At 46.2% G+C, this 26,696-nt stretch overlaps 1 protein-coding gene across 1 annotated transcript in view; it reads right to left on the reverse strand.

The window, feature by feature from the left end:
• The window catches only part of hsd17b4 (hydroxysteroid (17-beta) dehydrogenase 4), a 162,147-nt gene that overhangs the window by 127,301 nt on the left and 8,150 nt on the right, over nt 1-26,696 (reverse strand). Inside the window, 6 exon segments of the mRNA XM_038805039.1 lie at nt 3,295-3,369; nt 3,372-3,481; nt 3,618-3,702; nt 4,583-4,629; nt 5,967-5,988; nt 11,348-11,407. Of these exon segments, the coding sequence (XP_038660967.1) occupies nt 3,295-3,369; nt 3,372-3,481; nt 3,618-3,702; nt 4,583-4,629; nt 5,967-5,988; nt 11,348-11,407 (399 nt within the window).

Consider the following 26,696-nt stretch of genomic DNA (forward strand, 5'->3'; position numbering starts at 1 on the left):
TGTTTTTTGGAATGAAGGCAGGTTTATAATGGAGCACTCCAGGGGTCAGTGTTAAAGATCCCTAATCTTCCTGATATATATCAATGGCACAGACCTTGGTGTACAGGGTACAATTTTAAAATTTGCAGATGATACAAAACTTGGATGTATTGAACTATGAGAAAGCATAAGATTTTAAGACAGGTTGGTAGAATGGGTGGACAAGAAGCTGATGAAATTTAATGTCGAGAAGTATGAAGAGATTCATTTTGGTAGTAAGAACATGGAAACACAACATAAAATAACGGGTAAAATTCAATATAAAATAAATGGTATAATTCAAAAAAAGGGGTGCAGGAACATTGGGGCCCAAGTGTGTATGTGCATAAATCACCGAAGGTAGCAGGTCAGGCTGTGAGACGAGTTAATAAAACAGACAGCATCTTGGGCTTTACCAACAGGGGTACAGGGTACAAAAACAAAGAAGTTATGTTAAACATGTATAAAATGCTTGTTAAACCTCAACTGGAGCCTTGTGCCGAGCTTTGAACATCACGCCATAGGAAGGATATGATGGCATTAGAGAGAGTGCAGAAAAGATTGACAAGAATGGTTCTAGGGAAGAGGAACTTGAGTCACATAGATAGAATGAAGAAGTTGAAGCTTTTCCCCTTGGAGAAGAATATTGGGGGAATTTGATAAGAGGTTTTCAGAATTGAGGGGTCTGGGCAGGGCAGATAGGGAGAAACTGCTTCTATTGGTGGAAGGATCAAGAACCAGCAGGCATAGATTTAAGGTAAATGAAGAAGTGACAACATGAGGAAAATGTTTTATGCAGCAAGTGTTAGGATCTGGAATGCATGACCCGAGAGTGTGGTGGAAGCTTTCAAGTCTTTCAAAATGAAATTGGATTATCTGAAAAGGAAGAAAGCTCAGGGCTAGTGTGCCTTTGAGACTGCGACTAAATTCCAAAAAATTGCTACATTTTCCAGTCTTTTCTTTCCTGATCTCTCCGACTCTGGCCAGAAGGATATAAATAAATTGAGTTTCTGAATTCTCTACCAAGTCTTTAGTAAGTACAATGCAAAAGTTTGCAGAATTTCACTATTTCACAAGGAGAATGTGTAAGAGTGGCTGATATGGGAAATTAAAATATCAGCTATAGCTACTCTTCTGAAGCTGAAATTGAGGCACAATGTTGCCGCAAAGTAAAGGGAATTTTACTCTGTATCTAACCTCTGCTGTAGCTATCTGGGGAATACATAAGAACATAAGAACTAGGAGCAGGAGTAGGCCATCCGCCATTCAATGAGATCATGGTTGATCTTTTGTGGACTCAGCTCCACTTTCCGGCCCGAACACCATAACCCTTAATCCCTTTATTCTTCAAGAAACTATCTATCTTTACCTTAAAAACATTTAATGAAGGAGCCTCAACTGCTTCACTGGGCAAAGAATTCCATAGATTCACAACCCTTTGGTTGAAGAAGTTCCTCCTAAACTCAGTCCTAAATCTACTTCCCCTTATTTTGAGGCTATGTCCCCTAGTTCTGCTTTCACCCGCCAGTGGAAACAAACTGCCCGCATCTATCCTATCTATTCACTTCATAATTTTAAATGTTTCTATAAGATCCCCCCTCATCCTTCTAAATTCCAAAGAGTACAGTCCCAGTCTACTCAACCTCTCGTCATAATCCAACCCCTTCAGCTCTGGGATTAACCTAGTGAATCTCCTCTGCACACGCTCCAGTGCCAGTACGTCCTTTCTCAAGTAGGGAGACCAAAACTGAACACAATACTCCAGGTGTGGCCTCACTAACACCGTATACAATTGCAACATAACCTCCCAGTCTTAAACTCCATCCCTCTAGCAATGAAGGACAAAATTCAATTTGCCTTCTTAATCACCTGTTGCACCTGTAAACCAACTTTCTGTGACTCATGCACTAGCACACCCAGGTCTCTCTGCACAGCGGCATGCTTTAATATTTTATCGTTTAAATAATAATCCTGTTTGCTGTTATTCCTACCAAAATGGATAACCTCACATTTGTCAACATTGTATTCCATCTGCCAGACCCTATCCCATTCACTTAACCTATCCAAATCCCTCTGCAGACTTCCAGTATCCTCTGCACTTTTCGCTTTACCACTCATCTTAGTGTCATCTGCAAACTTGGACACATTGCCCTTGGTCCCCAACTCCAAATCATCTATGTAAATTGTGAACAATTGTGGGCCCAACACGGATCCCTGAGGGACACCACTAGCTACTGATTGCCAACCAGAGAAACACCCATTAATCCCCACTCTTTGCTTTCTATTAATTAACCAATCCTCTATCCATGCTACTACTTTACCCTTAATGCCATGCATCTTTATCTTATGCAGCAACCTTTTGTGTGGCACCTTGTCAAAGACTTTCTGGAAATCCAGATATACCACATCCATTGGCTCCCCGTTATCCAGATGCCTCGCTATTTCTTCCTTGATGATAGATTCCAGCATCTTCCCTACTACCGAAGTTAAGCTCACTGGCCTATAATTTCCCGCTTTCTGCCTACCTCCTTTTTTAAACAGTGGTGTCACGTTTGCTAATTTCCAATCCACCGGGACCACCCCAGAGTCTAGTGAATTTTGGTAAATCATCATTAGTGCATCTGCAATTTCCCTAGCCATCTCTTTTAGCACTCTGGGATGCATTCCATCAGGGCCAGGAGACTTGTCTACCTTTAGCCCCATTAGCTTGCCCATCACTACCTCCTTAGTGATAACAATCCTCTCAAGGTCCTCACCTGTCATAGCCTCATTTCTATCAGTCGCTGGTATGTTATTTGTGTCTTCCACTGTAAAGACCGACCCAAAAAACCTGTTCAGTTCCTCAGCCATTTCCTCATCTCCCATTATTAAAACTCCCTTCTCATCCTCTAAAGGACCAATATTTACATTAGCCACTCTTTTTTGTTTTATATATTTGTAAAATACTTGATAGAAATACTTGATAGGAGCAGAAACATACACGTTTTCCTAGAAATTACATCTTTAAGTTTAAGTCCAAAATCACTGCCAGACATAATGGTATTAATCAATGGTCAAAAATGTTCATTAACTTCAAAATATTGGTTTATTAAGAAAATGCAAGTTTATCATATCACAATGTTTCCAAATAAAAGGAAACATTGCTGTAAAAGTTATTAGTGAAAGGATAAAACTTTACAAGCCATTAGAATAATATTCTAAAGATATTATTAATGAAGCATAGTCCTTACAAAGGATGAGCTATAAAGGGCATTACTGTATCCTTATGTTACCTACCTTGAGGCAGCACCGTCTGGGTCAATCTGGAACCAGCAGTTGGTGCAATAGTATTACACTGGATGTTATATTTTGACCCTCAATCGCTAATGTATTTGAAAGACCCAGTAGTCCAAGTTTTGCAGCACTATAATTTGCTTGTCCAAAATTACCATATATTCCAGAAGATGATGAAGTCATAATTATTCTGGAAAAAAAATATATTTTTTTTTTAACCATTTCAAATTGTGAAGTTTTGAATTAGCAATGAACCATGTCTATAGTTTATCAAAGTATAAAAGCAGCCAAATAAGTTTAGAAAGTACCAAAATTTTATTTTGTACCTGCCATATTTTTGATTCCTCATGTGGTTCCAAGCAGCCCTCGTGACTTTGAATGAGCCCCTCAAATGTACTCGCTGAATTAAATCTTAAGAAAAAAAGTTTTTTTTAACAGCAAGCTCAGTAAAAAACATGCAGTAAATGAAACACACAGCCGAAATAGTGGAGCTAAAGCATTGGATGTCATAAACAAATTGTGCAAGGTTCTGATCAGAGAATAATTAAAAATGATTCTCTGTATCAAGAGTCTTAAGACTAAAATTGTTGATCTTCTCAGCCGAGAAAGAAGGCAGCCAAGGGATGAAAATATAGAGTATAGAATAGTTAAACAAATCCAGAGTATTACTTAACACTGTGGGAGGTGTTCAAAGTAACATATATTCAACTTAACAAAAGTTAATTTTGTGACTAAAATAACACAGTTTTTCATACAGAGCGATTAATCCTCAGAATAAACTTTAAAATATAGAGTACTGGATATGAAAAATCAAATTATACACAACAAAATAAGTTGAGGTAATGAAGGGGCAGGGGAGGGGCTGCCTTTCCGGGTAGATTAATTAACATTTGCTGAATGACTTCTACTTATGTCTTTAAGAGTACACTGTGGACAAAATTAAAAACTGGCCCTAAAATTTGAGCCAGTACATCAGGGTCTATATTTCTAAATTCTATATCGTCAACTAGCCTTATATTAGTATGATAATACACTTGTTAAGATATGCTCAACAAGTTATAATAATAATTTCAAGTCCATACTGTCTTAGAAAGTATAATCGAGTTAATATCTAGTGAGAAGCAAATACTTTATATGAAGTACCACAATAACCCAAATGATCCATATAACAATAAAATGGCTATATAACGAACTCAGTTCTCAGCTAGACTAATTAAAGTCATTTTGCTGATGCAGAGCATACATTATCACTTATTTTTTTAATTCAGCTCTCAGCTGCACAGATGCTCACCCCAATCCAAGTCACTTGTTCTTGCAAAGGAACGATCTCTTAAAATCCTGAAAGAATTAAGATAATTACACTAAAAGCAGTGATATGCATTAATGCGGAATGGAGGCTGCATTATATTGTGATGCAGTCACTAACTATCTAAGAAAATAACTAACTTGATAAAACTTACTAAAATGTTGTTGATGAAGAAAACCAATCCTGTAGGAGAGCAGTTTACACCCAGGCTCTACCCCCTCCCAATCACCCCCACCAATGCTTTTGGCATTAAAGCACCTCCAAAGGTGGCCAGGGTACACTTGCATTTAACACGAGAGGGAATCTTGGGAGAGGAATTGATGCTTGTACTCGAAACGGGCACATGATGATTAATTAACACATTGCCACATATACTACCTGTTAGCATTTATTAAGGCACAGTATTGTGGTGATTAGTTCTTGACCCAATGTTCCCTCTCTTAACAAGCTATCAACTGATTGGGAGTAAACTAATCATCACAGACAATTTCAAACTGCACTTCTGTTGTTCACTGTTTGTTGGAGATGGGAAAAGAACTTTAGAAACACATCGTAGAACCTCTGGGATAATTGACTTTTCCAACATTCGAGCAACATTTAATCAGAAATTCTCTGAGGATTTCACCTAAACAGTGCAAATGAAGTGCTGCTCTATGGAAGTCACCAGGAGAAAGGGAGTGTTTGGCCTTCGACAATTTGCTAGGGATCACCAAAGAGGACACACGATCGGGCAGATTGAGTGCACCAATTACTGCAAGAGAAGACAGAAAGACACCTGCAGCATACTCTTCTTCCACTAGACCTTCCTGTGACACATCTGAGAATTTGTGAGCACTTTTGCTTGGTCTTTGAGTCATGGTGAAATGTGCCGGTGTGTCAGACCGTCTACTCCTCACTTTCAGCGGAAGTGGGTTTGTGAAGCCCATATACTGCTCCATAATAATGTTATCCAATAGAATTTGAATACCAAACCTGTACCTGTCTGTTTAAGCATCTCCAAGCTAGTTCAAAATATGATCATCAGCAATTAGAGCCAAAATTGTGCATGCACTGAAGCCAGACTTTCATACAGGCATATCTGATTAGCTTGATGACTGTTTTAACCCTTTCACCAAAATAACTGCTCTGGTTTCTTAAGAATGGAAGTATATTTAATATCTTTTTAAATAGATTAAATAAATATTAGGGCAGCATGGTGGTGCAGTGGTTAGCACTGCTGTCTAACGGCGTCGAGGACCCGGGTTCAATCCCGGCAGGGTAGGGTAGGTGCAGGGTAGGTAGCTTGGCCACGCTAAATTGCCCCTTAATTGGAAAAAAATAATTGGCTACTCTAAATTTTTGTAAAAGATTAAATAAATATTGTACTCACCCAGCATTGTTAATAACAATATCTGAAAGGATGAAAACAGTCTGGTTTAGAATGGCTGACCACAATAACGTCGGAAACAATTTGTAAAAATAACTAATTAATAATCACTACCTGAATTTTATATTAATAATTTTGAATTATTTACATAAAATGAAACAGTATTCAGAATACTAGTTTTTAATAATTGGTACCAAGCCTTTTGTCTATACTTTGCAACAATATTCACCAAAGAGAAGGAATTGGTGGATAGTGAGTCTGGAGAAGGGTGTGTAGATAGCCTGGGTCACATTGAGGTCCAAAAAGACGAGGTGTTGGGTGTCTTGAAAAATATTAAGGTAGATAAGTCCCCAGGGCCTGATGGGATCTACCCCAGAATACTGAAGGAGGCTAGAGAGGAAATTGCTGAGGCCTTGACAGAAATTTTTGGATCCTCACTGTCTTCAGGTGATGCCCCGGAGGACTGGAGAATAGCCAATGTTGTTCCTTTGTTTAAGAAGGGTAGCGAGAATGATCTTGGGAACTACAGGCCGGTGAGCCTTACGTCAGTGGTAGGGAAATTACTGGCGAGAATTCTTCGAGACAGGATCTACTCCCATTTGGAAGCAAATGGACATATTAGCGAGAGGCAGCACGGTTTTGTGAAGGGTAGGTCGTGTCTCACTAACTTGATAGAGTTTTTCTAAGAGGTCACAAAGATGATTGATGCAGTGGATGTTGTCTATATGGACTCTCATGGCAGACTGGTACAAAAGGTGAAGTCACACGGGATCAGGGGTGAGCTGGCAAGATAGATACAGAACTGGCTAGGTCATAGAAGGCAGGGAGTAGCAATGGAAGGGTGCTTTTCTAATTGGAGGGCTGTGACTAGTGGTGTTCCGCAGGGATCAGTGCTGGGACCTTTGTTGTTCGTAGTGTATATAAATGAATTGGTGGAAAATGTAACTGGTCTGATTAGTAAGTTTGCAGATGACACAAAGGTTGGTGGAATTGTGGATAGCGATGAGGACTGTCAGAGGATACAGATCGTTTGGAGACTTGGGCGGAGAGATGGCAGATGGAGTTTAATCCGGACAAATGTGAGGTAATGCATTTCGGAAGGTCTAATGCAGGTAGGGAATATACAGTGAATGGTAGAACCCTCAAGAGTATTGACAGTCAGAGAGATCTTGGTGTACAGGACCACAGGTCACTGAAAGGGTGAACACAGGTGGAGAAGGTAGTCAAGAAGGCATACGGCATGCTTGCCTTCATTGGCCGGGGCATTGAGTATAAGAATTGGCAAGTCATGTTGCAGCTGTACAGAAACTTAGTTAGGCCACACTTGGAGTATCGTGTTCAATTCTGGTCGCCACACTACCAGAAGGATGTGGAGGCTTTAGAGAGGGTGCAGAAGAGATTTACCAGGATGTTGCCTGGTATGGAGGGCATTAGCTATGAGGAGCGGTTGAATAAACTTGGTTTATTCTCACTGGAACGACGGAAGTTGAGGGGCGACCTGATAGAGATCTACAAAATTATGAGGGGCATAGACAGAGTGGATAGTCAGAGGCTTTTTCCCAGGGTAGAGGGGTCAATTACTAGGGGGCATAGGTTTAAGGTGCGTGGGGCAAGGTTTAGAGGAGATGTACGAGGCAAGTTTTTTTACACAGAGGGTAGTGGGTGCCTGGAACCTGCTGCCGGAGGAGGTGGTGGAAGCAGGGACGATAGTGACATTTAAGGGGCATCTTGACAAATACATGAATAGGATGGGATACGGATACGGACTCAGGATGTGTCGAAGATTTTAGTTTGGACGGGCAGCATGGTCGACACTGGCTTGGAGGGCCGAAGGGCCTGTTCCTGTGCTGTACTTTTCTTCGTTCTTTGTCCTTTTGTTTTGAAAAACTGAGAGACTGGGAAATGCTGGTGTTCGCAAGGACCTGGGTGTCCTTGTACACAAACCAAAGGTTCACAGGCAAATAAAACATTCAATTAGGAAAGCAAATACCATGCTTGCCTTTGTCACAATGAGATTGCTCTGGAATGGTAACACGGTCTCAGTACAATCACATCAGGCCTTAGTGACGCCATACCTCAAGAACTGTGTACAGCTTTAGTCTCCTTGTCCAAGGAAGGATATACATGCTTTAGGGGGATTGCAACAAAGTTTCATTAGACTATTCCTGGAATGAAGAGATTGTCCTATGAGGAGAAATTGAGCTGTACATTCTCTCGAGATTAGAAGTTTGAGTGAGGATTTCATTGAAACATCTAAAATTCTTAATGGACCTGACAGGGTTGATGCTGAGAAAATGTTTTCTCTGGCTGGAGAAGCTAGGACTAAAGGTCAGTGCAAGGGGGTTGGCCATTTAGGGCTGAGATTAGGAGAAACTTCTTCACTCAAAGGATTGAGAACCTTTGAGAGAACGATGAATGCTCAGTCATCGAGTATATTTAGCAATGGTTGATATATTTTTGGATACTAAATTAAGAGATACGGGGGCGGGAGTGTATGGGAACAAAATTGGAGTTATGATCATGATCTAATTGAATGATGAAGCATGTTTGTGGGACCTATTGTATTCCTTCCATAGGTTCTCAGAAGATGATCTTTTTGCGACAGTCAGCCCCACCCTCCTCTATCTACCCTTCATTTTGTATGTGTTGATAAAAGATTTTACTGTTCCCCCTTCTGCGACCCATTAATCGAATACCATACATTGTCTTTGCCCCTCATTTCTTTTTTTCAATTCTCCCCCCATACTTCCATAATCACCTCGGCTCTCCAAAGAATTAGGAGCCTGACATTTAACAAAGTTTCATTTGAATTTCTAAATCTTTAGTAATCATGTGAGCTCTCGCTTTGCATGCTCTTCATGTCTCTCCCTGATGTTCTCAGTCTATCCTTCAACCATCGCCTCTTTGATAGCCTCCTATTGTTCATTTACTATTTTATCTGCCAAACTTTGATTACAATGCTCCTCAGCTGGATGCCTTTGCAATTTGCTAACATTATCCCTCCTCCAGTTGAATATTTTCACATTTGTTTCCTCCTGGCCCTTTTTCAGAACTACTCTGAAGCTTTATGATATTACGATCAGCATTTTATAAATGCTCTCTTGTTGAAATATACTCCATTTGCCCCACTTTTTTTACAATAAAAATCTTGATTGTCACAAGTAGGCTTACATTAACACTGCAATGACGTTACTGTGAAAATCTCTGAGTCACCAAATTCCGGCGCCTGTTCGGGTACACAGAGGGAGAATTCAGAATGTCCAAAGTACCTAATAGCACAGTACGTCTTTCAGGACTTGTGGGAGGAAACCGGAGCACCCGGAGGAAACCCACAGAGATACTGGGAGAACGTGCAGACTCCGCACAAACAGTGACCCAAGCCAGGAATCGAACCTGAAACCCGGTGCCGGGAAGCCATAGTGCTAACCACTGTGCTACCATGCTGCCCTTCATTCCCCAGAACTCGATCCAGCCGTGCTTCTTTATTCGTTGGGCTGGAGATATACTAAAGAAGAAAGTCCTCTTGCACACATTTCAGAAACTACTCCCCTTCTTTGCACTTTGTGAAAGCTATTTTCCTGGTGTGAATGAGGATAACTAAAGAACCCCCATTATCACAACTCTACAGCTCCTGCATGTTTCCTGAATAGTATATTTTGGAACATTGAACATATTTTCCCATAATTTGTCAGACTGTCAGGCTCTGATTGAAATACACCGTGCATCGATCCAGGTGCACAGCCGGGCTTTCAGACCAGAGTTTCAGACATTCTGAAAAAAAAAAACCCCCATTGGGGAGCATGGTTTACGCGGCCAGTCAGGTGGTGCATGACCTACTAGATTGGGGTGTCGCCTTTAAAGATCAGAACTGGCATTACATTTCCCCCGGTATCAGGTGCTCCCCCCCACGCACATGACTATCAGAGCTTCTGCCCTGTCCCCGACGACAGCACAACTATCAGGGGCTTCCCCCCCCCCCCCCCCCCCCCACCCCCACACAGGATAATTATCAGAGACTCTCTTTCCTCCCCCCCCCCCCAACATCCTCTGCCCCCCTCACCCATTGGCACAATTATTCGGGGTTCTCCCCCGCCCCTCGACAAACATGGAGGCAATATCACCACTGCTTCCCCCTCATTGTGGGGCCCTTCTTCACTGCCAAGTCCCCCTTCAAAGGTCTGTGCTCACCCCCCCTCATCTGACATAATGGAAACACCTCCCCCAATTGGGCTCCCCAGAGCACCCGCTCCTGGCTCTCCCTTCTGGCAAAGATTGATGCATTCTGGCAACCGCCAGGCTTTCCCCGGGCTGGCAACAGCCAGGCTGTCCCCGGGCTGGCAACCGCCAGGCTGTCCCCGGGCTGGCAACAGCCAGGCTGTCCCCGGGCTGGCAACAGCCAGGCTGTCCCTGGTCCCGGCCGGGAAACCGCCAGGCTGTCCCGGGTCCACGGCTGGGAACCGCCAGGCTGTCCCGGGTCCACGGCTGGGAACCGCCAGGCTGTCCCTGGTCCACGGCTGGGAACCGCCAGGCTGTCCCTGGTCCACGGCCGGGAAACCGCCAGGCTGTCCCTGGTCCACGGCTGGGAACCGCCAGGCTGTCCCGGGTCCACGGCTGGGAACCGCCAGGCTGTCCCGGGGGTAATAATAGGAGGCAACCCCAGGCATGCTGCTCTCGCCCTGGGGGCTATTGAGACCTCGGCAACCTCAGCTGTTCCCTGTATTTATAATACTGTCACATCGGCACGGTTTGAATATTCAGTGAGGGATTGGATTGGCTTATTGTCACGTGTACGGAGATACAATGAAAAGTTTTGTTCTGCGTGCAGATCAGACAGATCATTCCGAACATGAAGGCCCTTTAATAATATGTAAATTAATTCAAATGTATTTAAATTAGCTCCCCACCCATCGCTAAGTCACCAGCGAAACGCTGTGAAAATCAGGAAATAAGACCTCACTGGTGAGAATTTAGTTTCCTGACTCTCGCAGGGAACGCAAAATCATCTCCATTAAGTGTCCATTCCTCCCCTTATTTCAAGGAAATCTCTGTTAATCCCACATGGCTACCTGTGCCTACACTCACTAGCCTAACTTAATATACTTGGCACTCATGCAACTGTACTCTAATGCCGCCTTTTCGTCTGCCTCGTTTTCCCCTCTGATTCCTCCTATTTCTGAACTACTTTATTAGAACGCTATTTGTCTCTCCCGTTTCCGTGAACCTTTTAATCTCCTCTCCTGTTTCATCCTGGTGTAACTTCGCCTGCCAAGTAAGTTTAAACCCTCCCCACAACACCTCTGTACAAGAACTCTGGTGCAAGACCACCTTCCACCTTGTACAGGTCCTTTATTATATTAAGTATCGTCAAATGGATCACCACTTACCTATCCTTCCATAGGCATCCAAAGCAGTCTGAACAATCTTTTCACCTTCTTCAACGGAATCTGAAAATCACAACAAAATCAGATAGTTTTAAATATAAAGAGCTGTTCAACGCGCGACACTCACAAGACTCAAAATATTCCTAATGTATCCTTAGGTATTGAACAAACTCGAGGTCTCAAGTGATTTAGATGTTGACCAATTATTGATTAAAAGCATAATCAAAGTCATTCTAAAGCAACGCTGAATAAATCTCAGTTCATTTAGATTACCTTCTTCATCCAATACGTCAGCCGTTTAACAACTAAGTAAAATAAATGTTCATGCCTAAATCCCCATTTCAATCAATTGAAATAGTTAATTAATCAATTTCTGGCATAATATAGAACTTAACCTTTTCTTTTTTTTTTTAAATAATTTTTATTGAATTTTTCAAAATACAAACATTTTAACCCCCCCTACATTTACATTTAAATTATAACAAAACAAAGTCAAACCCCCCTACTTAACAAGAAAAAGAAAAAGAATCCCCCCCCCCCCCCTACCCGCGCATCCCCCCCCCCCCCCCGCCGGCGAACCGACAGTCAGACCAACTTATCATTTCTAGCAGCGTCCTCGGGCAGGCCTTGCCCGTGCCACCGCCGCTACCGTACTTCCTTCGTCGTTTTCCCCCCTCCCCCCCCCCCTCCCTCCCTCCCGCCCTCCCCTCCCCTCCCGGGTTGCTGCTGTCATGGCCTCAGTTTCTATCTCTGATCCAAGAGGTCTAGGAAGGGTTGCCATCGCCTGGAAAACCCCTGCACCGACCCTCTCAGGGCGAATTTGATCCTTTCCAATTGGATGAAGTTTGCCATGTCGTTTAACCAGGTGTTAACACTCGGAGGCCTTTCGTCCCTCCACTGAATCAGGATCCTCCTCCGAGCCACCAAGGACGCAAAGGCTAATATTCCAGCCTCCCTCGCCTCCTGTACCCCCGGTTCCACCCCAACCCCGAAGATCGCAAGTCCCCATCCTGGCTTGACCCTGGACCCCACCACTCTCGACACCGTCCCTGCCACCCCCTTCCAGAACTCCTCCAGTGCCGGACATGCCCAAAACATATGTGCATGATTCGCAGGGCTTCCCGAACATCTAATACACCTGTCTTCACCCCCGAAAAACCGACTCATCCTTGTCCCCGTCATGTGGGCTCTATGCAGTACCTTAAATTGAATGAGACTCAGTCTCGCACATGACGACGACGAGTTGACCCTCTCTAGGGCGTCTGCCCATGTCCCGTCCTCTATCTGTTCCCCCAGCTCTAACTCCCACTTATCTTTCAGCTCCTCTACTGGTACCTCCTCCACCTCCTGCATAATCTTATAGATGTCCGAGATCTTCCCCTCCCCGACCCAGACCCCTGATAGCACCCTATCACTCACCCCCCTGTCGGGGAGCGCGGGGAACCCCGCTACCTGTCGTCTGGCAAATGCCTTCACTTGGAGGTACCTGAACGTGTTCCCCGGGGGGAGCCCAAATTTCTCCTCCAGCTCTCCCAGGCTCGCAAACCTCCCCTCTATAAACAAGTCCCTCAGTTGTCTAATACCCGCCCTCTGCCAGCTCTGGAATCCCCCTCCTGTGTTTCCCGGCGCAAATCTGTGGTTCCCTCTTAGTGGTGCCCCTATCAGACCTCCCACTTCCCCCCTGTGTCGCCTCCACTGCCCCCAGATCTTGAGGGTGGCCGCCACCACCGGGCTCGTGGTATACCTCGTGGGAGGGAGCGGCCATGGTGCCGTTACCAGTGCCCCTAAGCTTATGTTGCCGCAGGACGCCCTCTCCATGCGCTTCCAGGCTGCCCCCTCCCCTTCCATCATCCACTTTCGTACCATCGATGCATTTGCCGCCCAGTAATATCCGGAAAGGTTGGGTAACGCCAGCCCTCCACTATCCCTACTCCGCTCCAAAAAGACCCTTCTAACTCTCGGGGTGCCATGTGCCCACACATACCCCATGATACTACTCGTTACCTTCTTGAAAAAGGCCCTGGGGAGGAAGATGGGCAGACACTGGAACAAAAACAAGAACCTCGGGAGGACCGTCATTTTAACTGACTGCACCCTCCCTGCTAGCGACAGCGGCACCATGTCCCACCTCTTAAACTCCTCCTCCATCTGCTCCACCAGTCTGGAAAAGTTCAACTTGTGTAGGGTCCCCCAGTTCTTTGCCACCTGCACCCCCAAATACCTAAAACTTTTAACTGCTCTTTTGAAGGGGAGCCTCCCAATTCCCTCCCCTTGGTCTCCCGGGTGTATTACAAAGACCTCACTTTTCCCCAGATTTAATTTATATCCCGAAAAGTCCCCGAACTCCGCTAGTATCCCCATTACCTCCGGCATTCCCCCCTCCGGGTCTGCCACATACAACAACAAATCATCCGCATAGAGCGAGACCCGATGTTCCTCCCCTCCCCTTGTCAGTCCTCTCCACCCCCCTGAACCCCTCAGTGCCATCGCCAATGGCTCAATCGCTAATGCAAAGAGTAAGGGAGATAGGGGACATCCCTGCCTAGTACCTCGATGCAGCCCAAAATATTCTGACCTCCTCCCGTTTGTTACCACACTTGCCATCGGAGCTGAATAGAGCAGTTTTACCCACTTGATAAATCCCTCCCCAAACCCAAACCTTTCCAACGTCTCCCACAAGTATTCCCACTCCACCCTGTCAAATGCCTTCTCCGCGTCCAGCGCTACCACTATCTCCGCCTCCCCTTCCACTGCTGGCATCATAATCACATTTAACAATCTCCGAACATTTGTGTTAAGTTGGCGTCCCTTCACGAACCCCGTCTGGTCTTCATGGACTACCCCTGGCACACAGTCCTCTATCCTGGTTGCCAGGACCTTTGCTAACAGCTTGGCATCTACATTTAAGAGGGAGATAGGCCTGTAGGACCCGCACTGAACCGGGTCCTTGTCCCGCTTCAAAATCAAGGAGATCAGGGCCTGCGACATTGTTGGAGGCAGAGCCCCCCCCTCGCGCGCCTCATTGAAGGCTCGCACCAGCACTGGACCCACCAAGTCCACAAATTTCCTGTAAAACTCCACCGGGAACCCATCCGGCCCCGGCGCCTTCCCCGCCTGCATCTGGCCTATCCCTTTAATTAGCTCCTGCAGCTCTATCGGCGCCCCCAACCCTTCCACCAGCTCCTCCTGTACCTTTGGGAACCCCAATTTGTCGAGAAAGTTCTTCATTCCCCCTCTCCTCTTCGGCGGTTCAGACCTATACAATTCCCTATAGAAGTCCCTAAAGACCCTATTCACCTCTTGCCCCTTCTGCACTACATCCCCACCCCTCTCTCTCACTCCCCCAATCTCTCTGGCTGCATCTCGCTTACGAAGCTGGTGTGCCAGCATCCTGCTCGCCTTTTCCCCGTACTCATACGCCGCACCCTGCGCCCTTCTCCACTGCATTTCCGCCTTCCTAGTGGTCAGTAGGTCGAACCTGGCCTGCAAGCTACGCCGCTCCCTTAATAGCCCCTCCTCTGGCGCCGCCGCATATTTCCTATCTACTTCTAGGAGCTCCCCCACCAGCCTCTCCCTTTCCTGCCTCTCCTTCCTCTCTCTGTGCGCCCTTATGGAGATCAGCTCTCCTCTAATCACTGCTTTCAAGGCCTCCCAGACCGTCCCCACCTGCACCTCACCTGTGTCATTCGTACCCAGATAGTTCTCAATGCCCGTTCTCACCCTTCTGCACACCTCTTCGTCCGCCAACAGCCCTACATCCAGGCGCCACAACGGGCGTTGGTCCCGCGCCTCCCCCATGTCCACGTCCACCCAATGTGGTGCATGGTCCGATATCGCAATGGCCGAGTACTCCGTGTCCTGCACTCTCGGTATCAGCCCCCTGTTCAATACGAAAAAATCGATCCTAGAGTACACTCTGTGGACGTGGGAGAAAAAAGAATACTCCCTCGCCCTAGGCCTACCAAATCTCCATGGGTCTACCCCTCCCATCTGCTCCATGAACCCCCTTAACACCTCTGCCGCTGCCGGCCTCCTATTCGTCCTGGAACTCGATCTATCCAGCCCAGGGTCTAACACCGTATTAAAGTCCCCTCCCATGATCAGGCCCCCTGCCTCCAGTCCCGGGATGAGGCCCAGCAGGCGCCTCATAAAACCCGCGTCGTCCCAGTTCGGGGCATACACATTTACCAGTACCACACTCTCTCCCTGCAGCCTACCCCTCACCATCACGTACCTGCCCTCCTTGTCTGCCACCACCTCTGCCGCCACAAACGACACTCTCTTTCCCACCAAAATCGCCACCCCCCGGTTCTTGATATCCAAGCCTGAGTGGAACACCTGTCCCACCCACCCCCTTCTCAGGCGGACCTGATCTGCTACCCTCAAATGAGTCTCCTGCAGCATTGCTACATCAGCCTTCAGTCCCTTCAGGTGTGAGAAGACCCTTGATCTTTTGACCGGCCCATTCAGCCCCCTTACGTTCCACGTGATCAATCGGGTCGCAGAGCGACCCGTCCCTACTCCCTGTCGATTAGCCATGTCTTGTCCCTTGCTCGCCCCGGGTCATCCCTTCTTTTCTGACCCGCTTCCCATAGCGATGGCCCCCCCCCCCCGGCTCTCCCCTTCTCGTCCCTGGTCTTTCTAGCAGCAACCCGGTGTCCCCCCCCAGTCCCCCCCCCCTTCCCCCCCCCCCCCCCCCCCCCCCCTGGCTAGGACCCCTCCTAGCCGCGATGCACCCCACATCGTACTCCCGAGAGTCAGCTGGTCTCCGCTGACCCGGCTGCTCCTGCCACATTCCGACTCCTCCCGGTTCACCCCATCTGCGCCCGTGAAAGATCCCCTTAAAACCCCCGAGAAAGACCCGCATAATCAACCCGCTCCCCCCCGTCCCGTCTCCCCAACTTAACGACATAAATACAAATACCCAATGGCAACTAAATACATAAATACTTAACTACATACTTAAATAACAAAATAATTAACTAACTATCAACTAACCGCGTGCCCAACCATCACCCTCCATCAAACAGTATACATAACCGCAGATAACCATAACCCGAAAAGAAAAAAAAAAAAAGAACCAAAAAACCCCCCCAAGCACCCAAAGAAAAAGGGTAAGAGAGGTAAATAACTAAGGGAAATTGGAAACGGGAAAAAACACCCCATAAGAAGCCAACGACCCACAATAGAGATTTCAACAGTACAAATATACAGAAACACCCAACAACTCGAAACCTTCAAAATATTCAGAAAAGTCAACCGTTCGAGAAAAAACACCCCAAACACTCCACGAAACTGTTACCCAGTTCCGACCTGGCCTGAAAAAGAAAAGGGCCACTTGCACAATCAAGAGTCCCCCGGCGGCTACGACCGCCGGTGCTCCCAGGTTTTAGTTCGTGTCCAACTTTTCCTCTTGTACAAAGGTCCAGGCCTCCTCCGGGGACTCGAAATAATGATGTTGATCCTTGTAGGTGACCCACAAGCGCGCCGGTTGCAACATTCCAAATTTGATCTTTTTCGCGTGCAGCACCGCCTTTGTCCGGTTGTACCGGGCCCGCCGCTTTGCCACCTCCGCACTCCAGTCCTGGTACACCCTTACCGTCGAGTTCTGCCACTTGCTGCTTTTCTCCCTTTTAGCCCACCTCAGGACTTTCTCTCGATCACTTAGCCGCTGGAACCGCACCAGCACCACCCTCGGGGGCTCGTTTGCCCTAGGCCTCCTGGCCATGACCCGGTATGCCTCTTCCAATTCCAGGGGCGCCGGACCGGCCCCTTCCCCCATCAGGGAGCTCAACATCTCCGCCACATATCCCGGGAGATCCGACCCCTCCAGGCCTTCTTCCAGGCCCAGGATCCTCAAATTTTTCCTCCTCATCCGAGTGTCCAGCTCCTCGAAGCGGCTCTGCCACTTCATGTGGAGTGCCTCGTGCGCCTCCACCTTTGCCCCGATGACTGTGGCCTCCTCCTCCCTCGCGGCCATCTCCTGCTGCAGATCTTTAATCGACGCCTCTTGGATCGCCTGGGCTCCCACCAACCTGGTGGCCGTCGCGTTCATGGACTCTAAGAGTTCCACTTTCATCTCCGTGAAAAAACGGAGGAGAGCGGCCTGCTGCTCCTCCGCCCATTTCTTCCACTCCTCCGGTGCACCGCCGGCCGCCATTTTGATTTTCTTCCCCCGCTTTTTTTGGGGAGCTGCTGCCGTTTTTCTTGCCGCTCCACTCCGGGTACCGACCATAAAATCGGTCTAGTTCTCCTCAGGGGACCTTCCCCCACCGGGATTCGTTTTTTCAGCGCCGTTGGGGCCCTCCAATTGGCCCAAAAACACCTTTGTTGCAGGAGCTTCCAAATGTGCGGCTTAGCTAGTCATAGCCGCAACCGGAAGTCCCTCAACTTAACCTTTTCTAATTGTGAAATGAAATATTTGATCAAGCCAATAGCAATGTATATTTTACAATGATGAACTCCTCCACATTAAATTGCACAAATAATTTTTAACCAATTGCAGGGACTTTCCACAAATCCTGTGGCTTCACAGCGCCAGGGTCCTAGGTTCGATTCCCCGCTGGGTCACTGTCTGTGCGGAGTCTGCCCATTCTCCCCATGTCTGCGTGGGTTTCCTCCGGGTGCTCCGGTTTCCTCCCACAGTCCAAAGACTTGCAAGTTAGGTGGATTAGAACATAGAACATTACAGCGCAGTACAGGCCCTTCGGCCCTCGATGTTGCGCCGACCTGTGAAACCACTCTAAAGTCCATCTACATTATTCCCTTATCATCCATATGTCTATACAATGACCATTTAAAGCCCTTAGTGTTGGCGAGTCCACTACTGTTGCAGGCAGGGCATTCCACACCCTTACTATTCTCTGAGTAAAGAACCTACCTCTGACATCTGTCCTATATCTATCTCCCCTCAATTTAAAGCTATGTCCCCTCGTGCTAGACATCACCATCCAAGGAAAAAGGCTCTCACTGTCCACCCTATCTAATCCTCTGATCACCTTGTATGCCTCAATTAAGTCACCTCTTAACCTTCTTCTCTCTAACGAAAACAGCCTCAAGTCCCTCAGCCTTCCCTCATAAGATCTTCCCTCCATACCAGGCAACATTCTGGTAAATCTCCTCTGCACCCTTTCCAATGCTTCCACATCCTTCCTATAATGCGGCGACCAGAATTGCACGCAATACTCCAAATGCGGCCGCACCAGAGTTTTGACCAGCTGCAACATGACCTCATGGCTCTGAAACTCAACCCCTGTACCAATAAAATCCCTCTACCAATAAAGCTAACACACCATAGGCCTTCTTAACAACCCTCTCAACCTGGGTAGCAACTTTCAGGGATCTATGTACATGGACACCGAGATCTGTCTGCTCATCCACACGACCAAGAATCTTTTTTTTTAAATTTAGATTACCCAATTATTTTTTCCAATTAAGGGGCAATTTAGCGTGGCCAATCCACCTACTCTGCACATTTTTGGGTTGTGGGGGCGAAACCCACGCAGACACGGGGAGAATGTGCAAACTCCACACGGACAGTGACCCAGAGCCGGGATCGAACCTGGGACCTCAGCGCCGTGAGGCAGTTGTGCTAACCACTAGGCCACCGAGCTGCCCCCAACCAAGAATCTTATAATTCGCCCAGTACTCTGTCTTCCTGTTATTCCTTCCAAAATGAATCATCTCACACATTTCTGCATTAAACTCCATTTGCCACCTCTCAGCCCAGTTCTGCAGCTTATCTATGTCCCTCTGTAACTTGTAACATCCTTCCGCAGTCCACAGCTCCACCGACTTTAGTGTCATCTGAAAATTTACTCACCCATCCTTCTACGCCGTCCTCCAGGTCATTTATAAAAATGACAAACAGCAGTGGCCCCAAAACAGGTCTTTGTGGTACACCACTAGTAACTGGACTCCAGTCTGAACATTTCCCATCAACCACCACCCTTTGTCTTCCAGCTAGCCAATTTCTGATCCAAACTGCTAAATCACCCTGAATCCGATGCCTCCATATTTTCTGCAATAGTCTACCGTGGGGAACCTTATCAAACGCTTTACTGAAATCCATATACACCACATCAACTGCTTAACCCTCATCCACCTGTTTGGTCACCTTCTCAAAGAACTCAATAAGGTTTGTGAGGCACGACCTACCTTTCACAAAACCATGTTGACTATCTCTAATCAAATTATTCCTTTCCAGATGATTATACATCCTATCTCTTATAAACCTTTCCAAGACTTTGCCCACAACAGAAGTAAGGCTCACTGGTCTATAGTTACCGAGGTTGTCTCTACTCCCCTTCTTGAACAACAGGACAACATTTGCTATCCTCCAGTTTTATGGCACTATTCCTGTAGACAGGGATGACTTAAAAATCAAAGCCAAAGGCTCAGCAATCTCCTCCCTAGCTTCCCAGAGAATCCTAGGATAAATCCCATCCGGCCCAGGGGACTTATCTATTTTCACTCTTTCCAGAATTGCTAACACCTCCTCCTAATGAACCTCAAGCCCTTCTCGTCTAGTAGCCTGTATCTCAGTATTCTCCTTGACAACACTGTCTTTTTTCCTGCGTGAATACTGACAAAAAATATTCATTTAGCACCTCTCCTATCTCCTCGGACTCCACGCACAACTTCCCACTACTGTCCTTGACTGACCCTACTCTTACCCTAGTCATTCATTTATTCCTGACATATCTTTAGAAAGCTTTAGGGTTATCCTTGATCCTACCTGCCAAAGACTTCTCATGTCCCCACCTGGCTCTTCTTAGCTCTCTCTTTAGGTCCTTCCTAGCTAACTTGTAACTCTCGAGCGCCCTAACTGAACCTTCACATCTCAGCTTTACATAAGCCTCCTTCTTCCTTTTGACAAGTGTTTCTTTAGTAAACCACAGTTCCCTCTCTCGACCACTTCCTCCCTGCCTGACAGGTACATACTTATCAAGGACACGCTGTAGCTGTTCTGTTCCTTGAGCAAACTCCATATTTCCATTGTGCCCATCCCCTGTATTTTCCCTCCCCATCCGATGCATCCTAAGTCTTGCCTCATTGCATCATAATTGCCTTTCCCCCAGATATAACTCTTGCCCTGCGGTATATACCTATCCCTTTCCATCATTAAAGTAAACGTAATCGAATTGTGGCACTATCACCAAAGTGCTCACCTACCTCCAAATCTAACACCTGTCCTGGTTCATTACCCAGTACCAAATCCAATAAGGCCTCGCCTCTCGTTGGCCTATCTACATAGTCAATATTTGGAAAGTTAAAGTCCCCCATAACAACTACCCTGTTACTTTCGCTCCTATCCAGAATCATCTTTGCAATCCTTTCCTCTACATCTCTGGAACTTTTCGGAGGTCGATTGAAAATCTCTGACAGGGTGACCTCTCCTTTCCTGTTTCTAACCTCAGCCCATACTACCTCAGTAGACGAGTCCTCATCAAACATCCTTTCTGCCACCGTAATACTGTCCTTGACTAACAATGCCACCCCTTCCCCTCTTTTACCACCTTCCCTGAGCTTACCAAAATATCTAAACCCCTGCACCTGCAACAACCATTCCTGTCCCTGCTCTATCCATGTCCGATATGGCCACAACATCGAAGTCCCAGGTACCAACCTATGCCGCAAGTTCACCCACCTTATTCCGGATGCTCCTGGCATTGAAGTAGACACACTTTAAAACACCTTCCTGCCTGCCGGTACACTACAGCAACTTTGAAACCTTACTCATGACCTCACTACTCTCAACCTCCTGTATGCTGGAGCTACAATTCAGGTTCCCAATCCCCTGCTGAACTAGTTTAAACCCTCCCGAAGAGCATTAGTAAATTTCCCCCCCAGTATATTGGTACCCCTCCGGTCCAGGTGTAGACCATCCCGTTTGTAGAGGTCCCACCTACCCCAGAATGAGCCCCAATTATCCAGGAATCTGAAACCCTCCCTCCCTGATAAATTGCCCATAGTGTCCAAAAAGGTTAGGAGGGTTATTGGGTTACGGCGATAGAGTGGAAGTGAGGGCTTAAGTGGGTCGGTACAGACTCTATGGGCCAAATGGCCGCCTTCTGCGCTGTATATTCTAATATTTATATTGAATTATTACTACTCAGAGCTCAGAAGGGTGCAGCAATTACAGTCCTGCACTGACATCTGGTGGTGAGTGAAGCATAGTGAAAACTGCAGGATAATTTTATCCATTATAGCAGTCAGAAGTAGCCATTGGCCATTGAGGAAATCTGGTTTAATTGTTCAGGGGATATGGGCATCGCTGGTAAGGAGAGCATTTGTTGTCAATCCCTAACTGAGACAAGTTACAAGTCATCCACATTATGTGGTCTAGAATCACATGGATGGCAAATTTCACTCCCTGAAGGACATTACTGAACCGGATTGGTTTTTCGAACAATCAATGGTACCGTCATAACATCATGACTGGGAGTCACTTTCACATTTTTAATTAACTGAATTTAAATTCCACCATCGCAGTATTTCACTCTGCGTCATCAGAGTATAAATAATAAAAATGGCTTTTACAGCTTTCCTGGAGAGGAATGACTTATCCTCGAGTGATTTGCAACAATTAACTAATGTTAGGGTAATTGCATGAGCAGAAAAGTTGAAGTTAGAGTTAAAAGCAGGGGCTAAGAAAGCAGGCCAAGTTGAGGCAATAGCACAGTATTTGGAATTAGAAGACGAAAAGCCTGACACGTGTATAACGCAGCTCGAGTTAGCTAGAGTTCTGCTGCCGATGTAACAGCTTAAAATAAAGAAATGAAATAGCTTGAACTTGAAAAAGAAAAAAATTAAAAAGCTCCAATTGAAGAGGAAAAAGAGCAAAGGAAATCGGAATGCGAAAGTTTGAGCTCAAACTCCAGAGCGAAATTGGGCAGCATGAACTAGTACAGAAAAGCTTGGGTTCCAGTATGAAAGAGAGTCAAGTAGTTTGGATTATACATCTCAGACCCACAGAGCAGCATGGAAGGAATCATCGGGCTCCTGAAAGAGTTTGGTGCCTTCTCGGTCTACAAACTCAAGATGACCAAAAGCGAAATCTTCCCAGTGAACCCACAAGGGGGAGGGGCAGAGCTGGAGGGGCTGCCGTTTAAACAAGCCCAGCACAAATTCCGCTACCTCGGGATCCAAATCACTCATGACTGGACAGGGGTCCACAAACGGAACCCGAGCAGCCTGACAGAGGAAGTTTAAAAGGACCGGCAGAGATGGAACACACACACTCCCACTGTATGTGTGTATGTGTGTGTGTGTGTGTGGTGTGTGCGTGGTGGTGGGGGGGGGGGGGGGGAGAGGATGCAAGGATCCCAAAGAAGGTCCCACAGAAAACGAAATTCAGGGAAGGACTAACCCTCACAAACCAGCAGTACCACCACTGGGCAACAACAGCAGGCAGAATAATGGGATGGATAAAGGTGCCAGAAGCCGAGTGGGTGCGCGTGGAGGAGGCCTCCTGCAAGGGGACCTCCCTCCGGGCCCTGCAACAACCACAGGTTCACGCCGGTACTCACAGACGTCACCTTTAAAAGGTGGAGACAGGATGGGGGGGGACATTTACACCAACGGTAGGGTCACAACACAGGACGAGGTGACGGAGAGATTTCAATTCGCAGGGGGGCAATAAATAAAAGTACCTGTAGCTTAAACACTTCCTACAGAAAGAAACAAGAACATACCCATGACCACTGTGACAGTCACTACTAGGAGAATTACTGGACGCTGACATTCTCGGCAGGGGGAACTGTAGTGAAATGTACGGACGACTGAAAGAGCAGGCCGACGCCAAACTGTACACGACAAGGAGGAAGTGGGAGGAAGACTTGGGTTCAAATTAGGGTGGGATTCTGGAGCAAAGCACTGTACAGGGTCAACTCCAACTCCACATATGCAAGACTCAACCTAACGCAACTAAAAAAAGTGTTAAATCAAACCTACTTGACCAGAACCCGAATGAGCAGGTTCTTCCAGGTGGAGGATAAATGTGAATGGTGCCAAGGAGTCCCGGCCAACCACGCCCACATGTCCTGGTTTTGCCCCAGGCTTGCCGGGTACTGGTGGGGATGAGGGTGGAGCCATGCCCGAAAGTGACGGGCTTTGGGGTATCAGACCAGCCAGATCGGTTCATGGGAAGGTAGGCCAACGCCTTTGCCTTTGCCTCCCTGATCATCCGCTGTAGAATCCTGTTCGGCTGGCGGTCAGCAACACCACCTAAAGCTGCACTCGGGCTGTCCGACCTATTGGAATTTCTCCAAATGGAGAAAATCAAACTCGCCATTGAATCGTGGGTTGGAAGATGGCTTCCACAAAACATGGGAGCCATTCATCTGGCTGTTCCGGGACTTGTTTGTGGCCAGCAACTAAGTAACTGGGGACTAAGATAAGATAGCCAAGACGCAAAAGGAAAAAGGGGAAATGGGGAAGACCCAGGAAAACAAGAAAGCGTAACCGAACCCAGCGGGAGAGAGAGGGGCGGGGAAAAACAAGGGAGGAGAACCAGGAGGGAGAAAAGAGGGGAACACAAGCGGGAAAGGAAACACACAGGAATACAACAGTTTCAACAAATGCAACAAGGCGGAAAGAGAATAGAACAAAAAGAAGAAACGTTCTAAAGTCTAAACTCATGTGAATAAACAACAAAAACTGAAAGAAGCTGAGAATTCTTTAGTTGGCAGGTTCCTAACTGTTCCTCCATCCTCACAGCCACTAGCCCCTGTCCCCTACCTACTCTTCCCAGACTCTGTCTACCACCCAACCACCATTGAAAGAGCCACGTTTCCTCATCCCATCTTTGTAATGCCCCTAATCCCCTGCCCCTTCTCAGGACCCACCGGCCCCATTCACACCACACATTTGCAGGGCCCCCATCCTCTTTCACACCCATCCCTTTGCAGGGCACATGCATCCCCACCTTTTTCCACAGGGCCACATCAATTTCCTTTCATTATACAGCTTATTTGGAGGCCTCCTTGACAACTTCTAACTTAATTTACCTGGCCTAAGATACTACCAACTCTTTCCCTATCAGTAAACAAACATTACTCCATCCCTGACTATACCTACCTGGAATTGAAAAATATATCAGCACCCTCTTTTATACTGCATAATTCTTTATATCTCACTGATCTGCATGTTCTTCCTCCTGCTTGATCGCATCACTGGGACTAACTGACACCTACTCCCTTCTTGGCAGATTGCATAGGTGCACTTGCCAACTAAATAATAATAGAGGAGGACAAAGAGGATAGAATCTTCAAATAAGTTTACATTGTAGTGTCAGGCAGGCTTAATATAAAAGCTTGTCACTATTCAATATAAACTAACATGATAAAAACCTGACTCTTCCATGAGTCATCCATTTTAACTGCCCATCAATGATGCTGCTGCCTTTAAGGCCCAAGCAGCCTCTTATGGGGAAGCCCATAGCCTCTTCCCTTTCTCCAATGATATGTCTACTCAATGATAATTAGGCCTGACAGAAGATCAGTATAATTTGGTTAAGTGTGAGGTTATTCATTTTGGAAGCAGAAACAGGAAGGCAGATTACTACCTGAATGGTTGTAAATTGGGAGAGGGGAGTGTGCAGCGGGACCTGGGTGTCCTTGTGCAGCAGTCACTGAAGGTAAGCATGCAGGTGCAGCAGAGGGGTAAACAAGGCAAATGGTATGTCGGCCTTCATTGCAAGAGGTTTCGAGGATAGAAGCAGGGATGTGTTGCTGCAATTGTATAGTGCTTGGTGAGGCCATAGTTGGGAGTATTGTGTGCAGTTTTGGTCTCCTTCTCGGAGGAAAGATATTCTTGCTCTCGAGGGAGTGCAGTGAAGATTTACCAGACTGATTCCAGGGATGGCGGGACTGTCATATGAGGAGAGATTGACTAGGTTGGGATTGTTCTTGCTGGAGTTCAGAAGAATGAGGGGGGATCTCATAGAGACTTATACAATTCTAACAGGACTAGACAGGGTAGATGCAGGGAAGATGTTACCAATGATGTGGGTCCAGAATCAGGGGTCACAGCCTGAGGATTCAGGATAAACCATTTCGGACAGAGATAAGGAGACACTTCTTCACACAGAGTGGTGAGCCTGTGGAATTCATTACCACAGGAAGTAGCTGATGCTAAAACTTTGAATATATTCAAGAGGTGGCTGGATATAGCACTTGGGGAGAATGGGATCAAAGGCTAAGGGGAGAAAGCAGGATTAGGCTATTGAGTTGGAAGATCAGCCATGATCGTGATGAATGGAGGAGCAGGCTCAAAGGGCCAAAAGACCTCCTCCTGCTCCTATCTTCTATGTATTTATGTTTCAGGTGTCATCCCAGCAGCTGACATTTCCAATGCATTCAGACTAATTAGTCATGGCTGCTCATGTCCAGGAAAATGTATCTTTACAATGAGGAAGCTTATCAAGCATTGCTTTAGAAAGTATCATTACTTAGGGCCCCTAATTAATTATTAGGGACTTTTAAGGTTAGATTTGTTTATGGCCACATTTACCGAGGTACAGTGAAAAGTATATTTCTGCGTGCAGCTCAAACAGATCATTTAGTACATGAAAAGAAAATACGTAATAGGGCAACACAAGGTATACAATGTAAATACATAGACAGAGGCATCGGGTGACGCATAGAGGAGTGTAGTATTAATCAGTCCATAAGAGGGTTGTTTAGGACTCTGGTAACAGCGGGGAAGAAGCTGTTTTTGAATCTGTTCGTGAGAGTTCTCAGACTTTTGCATCTCCTGCCCGATGAAGAAGTTGGAAGAGTGACTAATCCGGGTGGGAGGGGTCCTTGATTGAAGCTAAGGATCAGCAACGGTAACGAGCAAAACCCTGAAAGAATGTACTAACTCAAGTTCTGGATGAATATTTTATTCACAAGTATACAGGAAGCCCAACCTGCATTTAGCTAACACTGTTTCTTCCCATCTAAAAACAATGTCACAAGATCCAGCTTTACACTTCGCAGAGGGATTGAGTAGAGATTTTGTTTTTTTAAGTGACATTTTTTTCTTTTTTTTTTAAAAGGCAGAATCTATCCTTCATTCTCTTATGCAAATAGATACCATTGAACTATATATGACTGCTTCACTATTTAAGTGCTCAAGAGTACTCTAATTTACTTAATAACTGTTAAAAATGTGATTTAATGTTTCACTGGTAGCAAGCTGCAACAAACAAAAAGAAACATTTTTTAAAATGCAAAAAGATATGGAGCAAAGATTAATAACCATAAAATTACAATTGTGACAGTGCAGCCCTCAATAATCTATTGTTACAAAGAGCATTAGATTAACTTTCAGTCAAGGTTCTAAATCTAGTTTCATAAATGCTGTG

This window comes from Scyliorhinus canicula, chromosome 8 (genome assembly GCF_902713615.1).
Source record: "Scyliorhinus canicula chromosome 8, sScyCan1.1, whole genome shotgun sequence".
Lineage (NCBI taxonomy): Eukaryota > Metazoa > Chordata > Chondrichthyes > Carcharhiniformes > Scyliorhinidae > Scyliorhinus > Scyliorhinus canicula.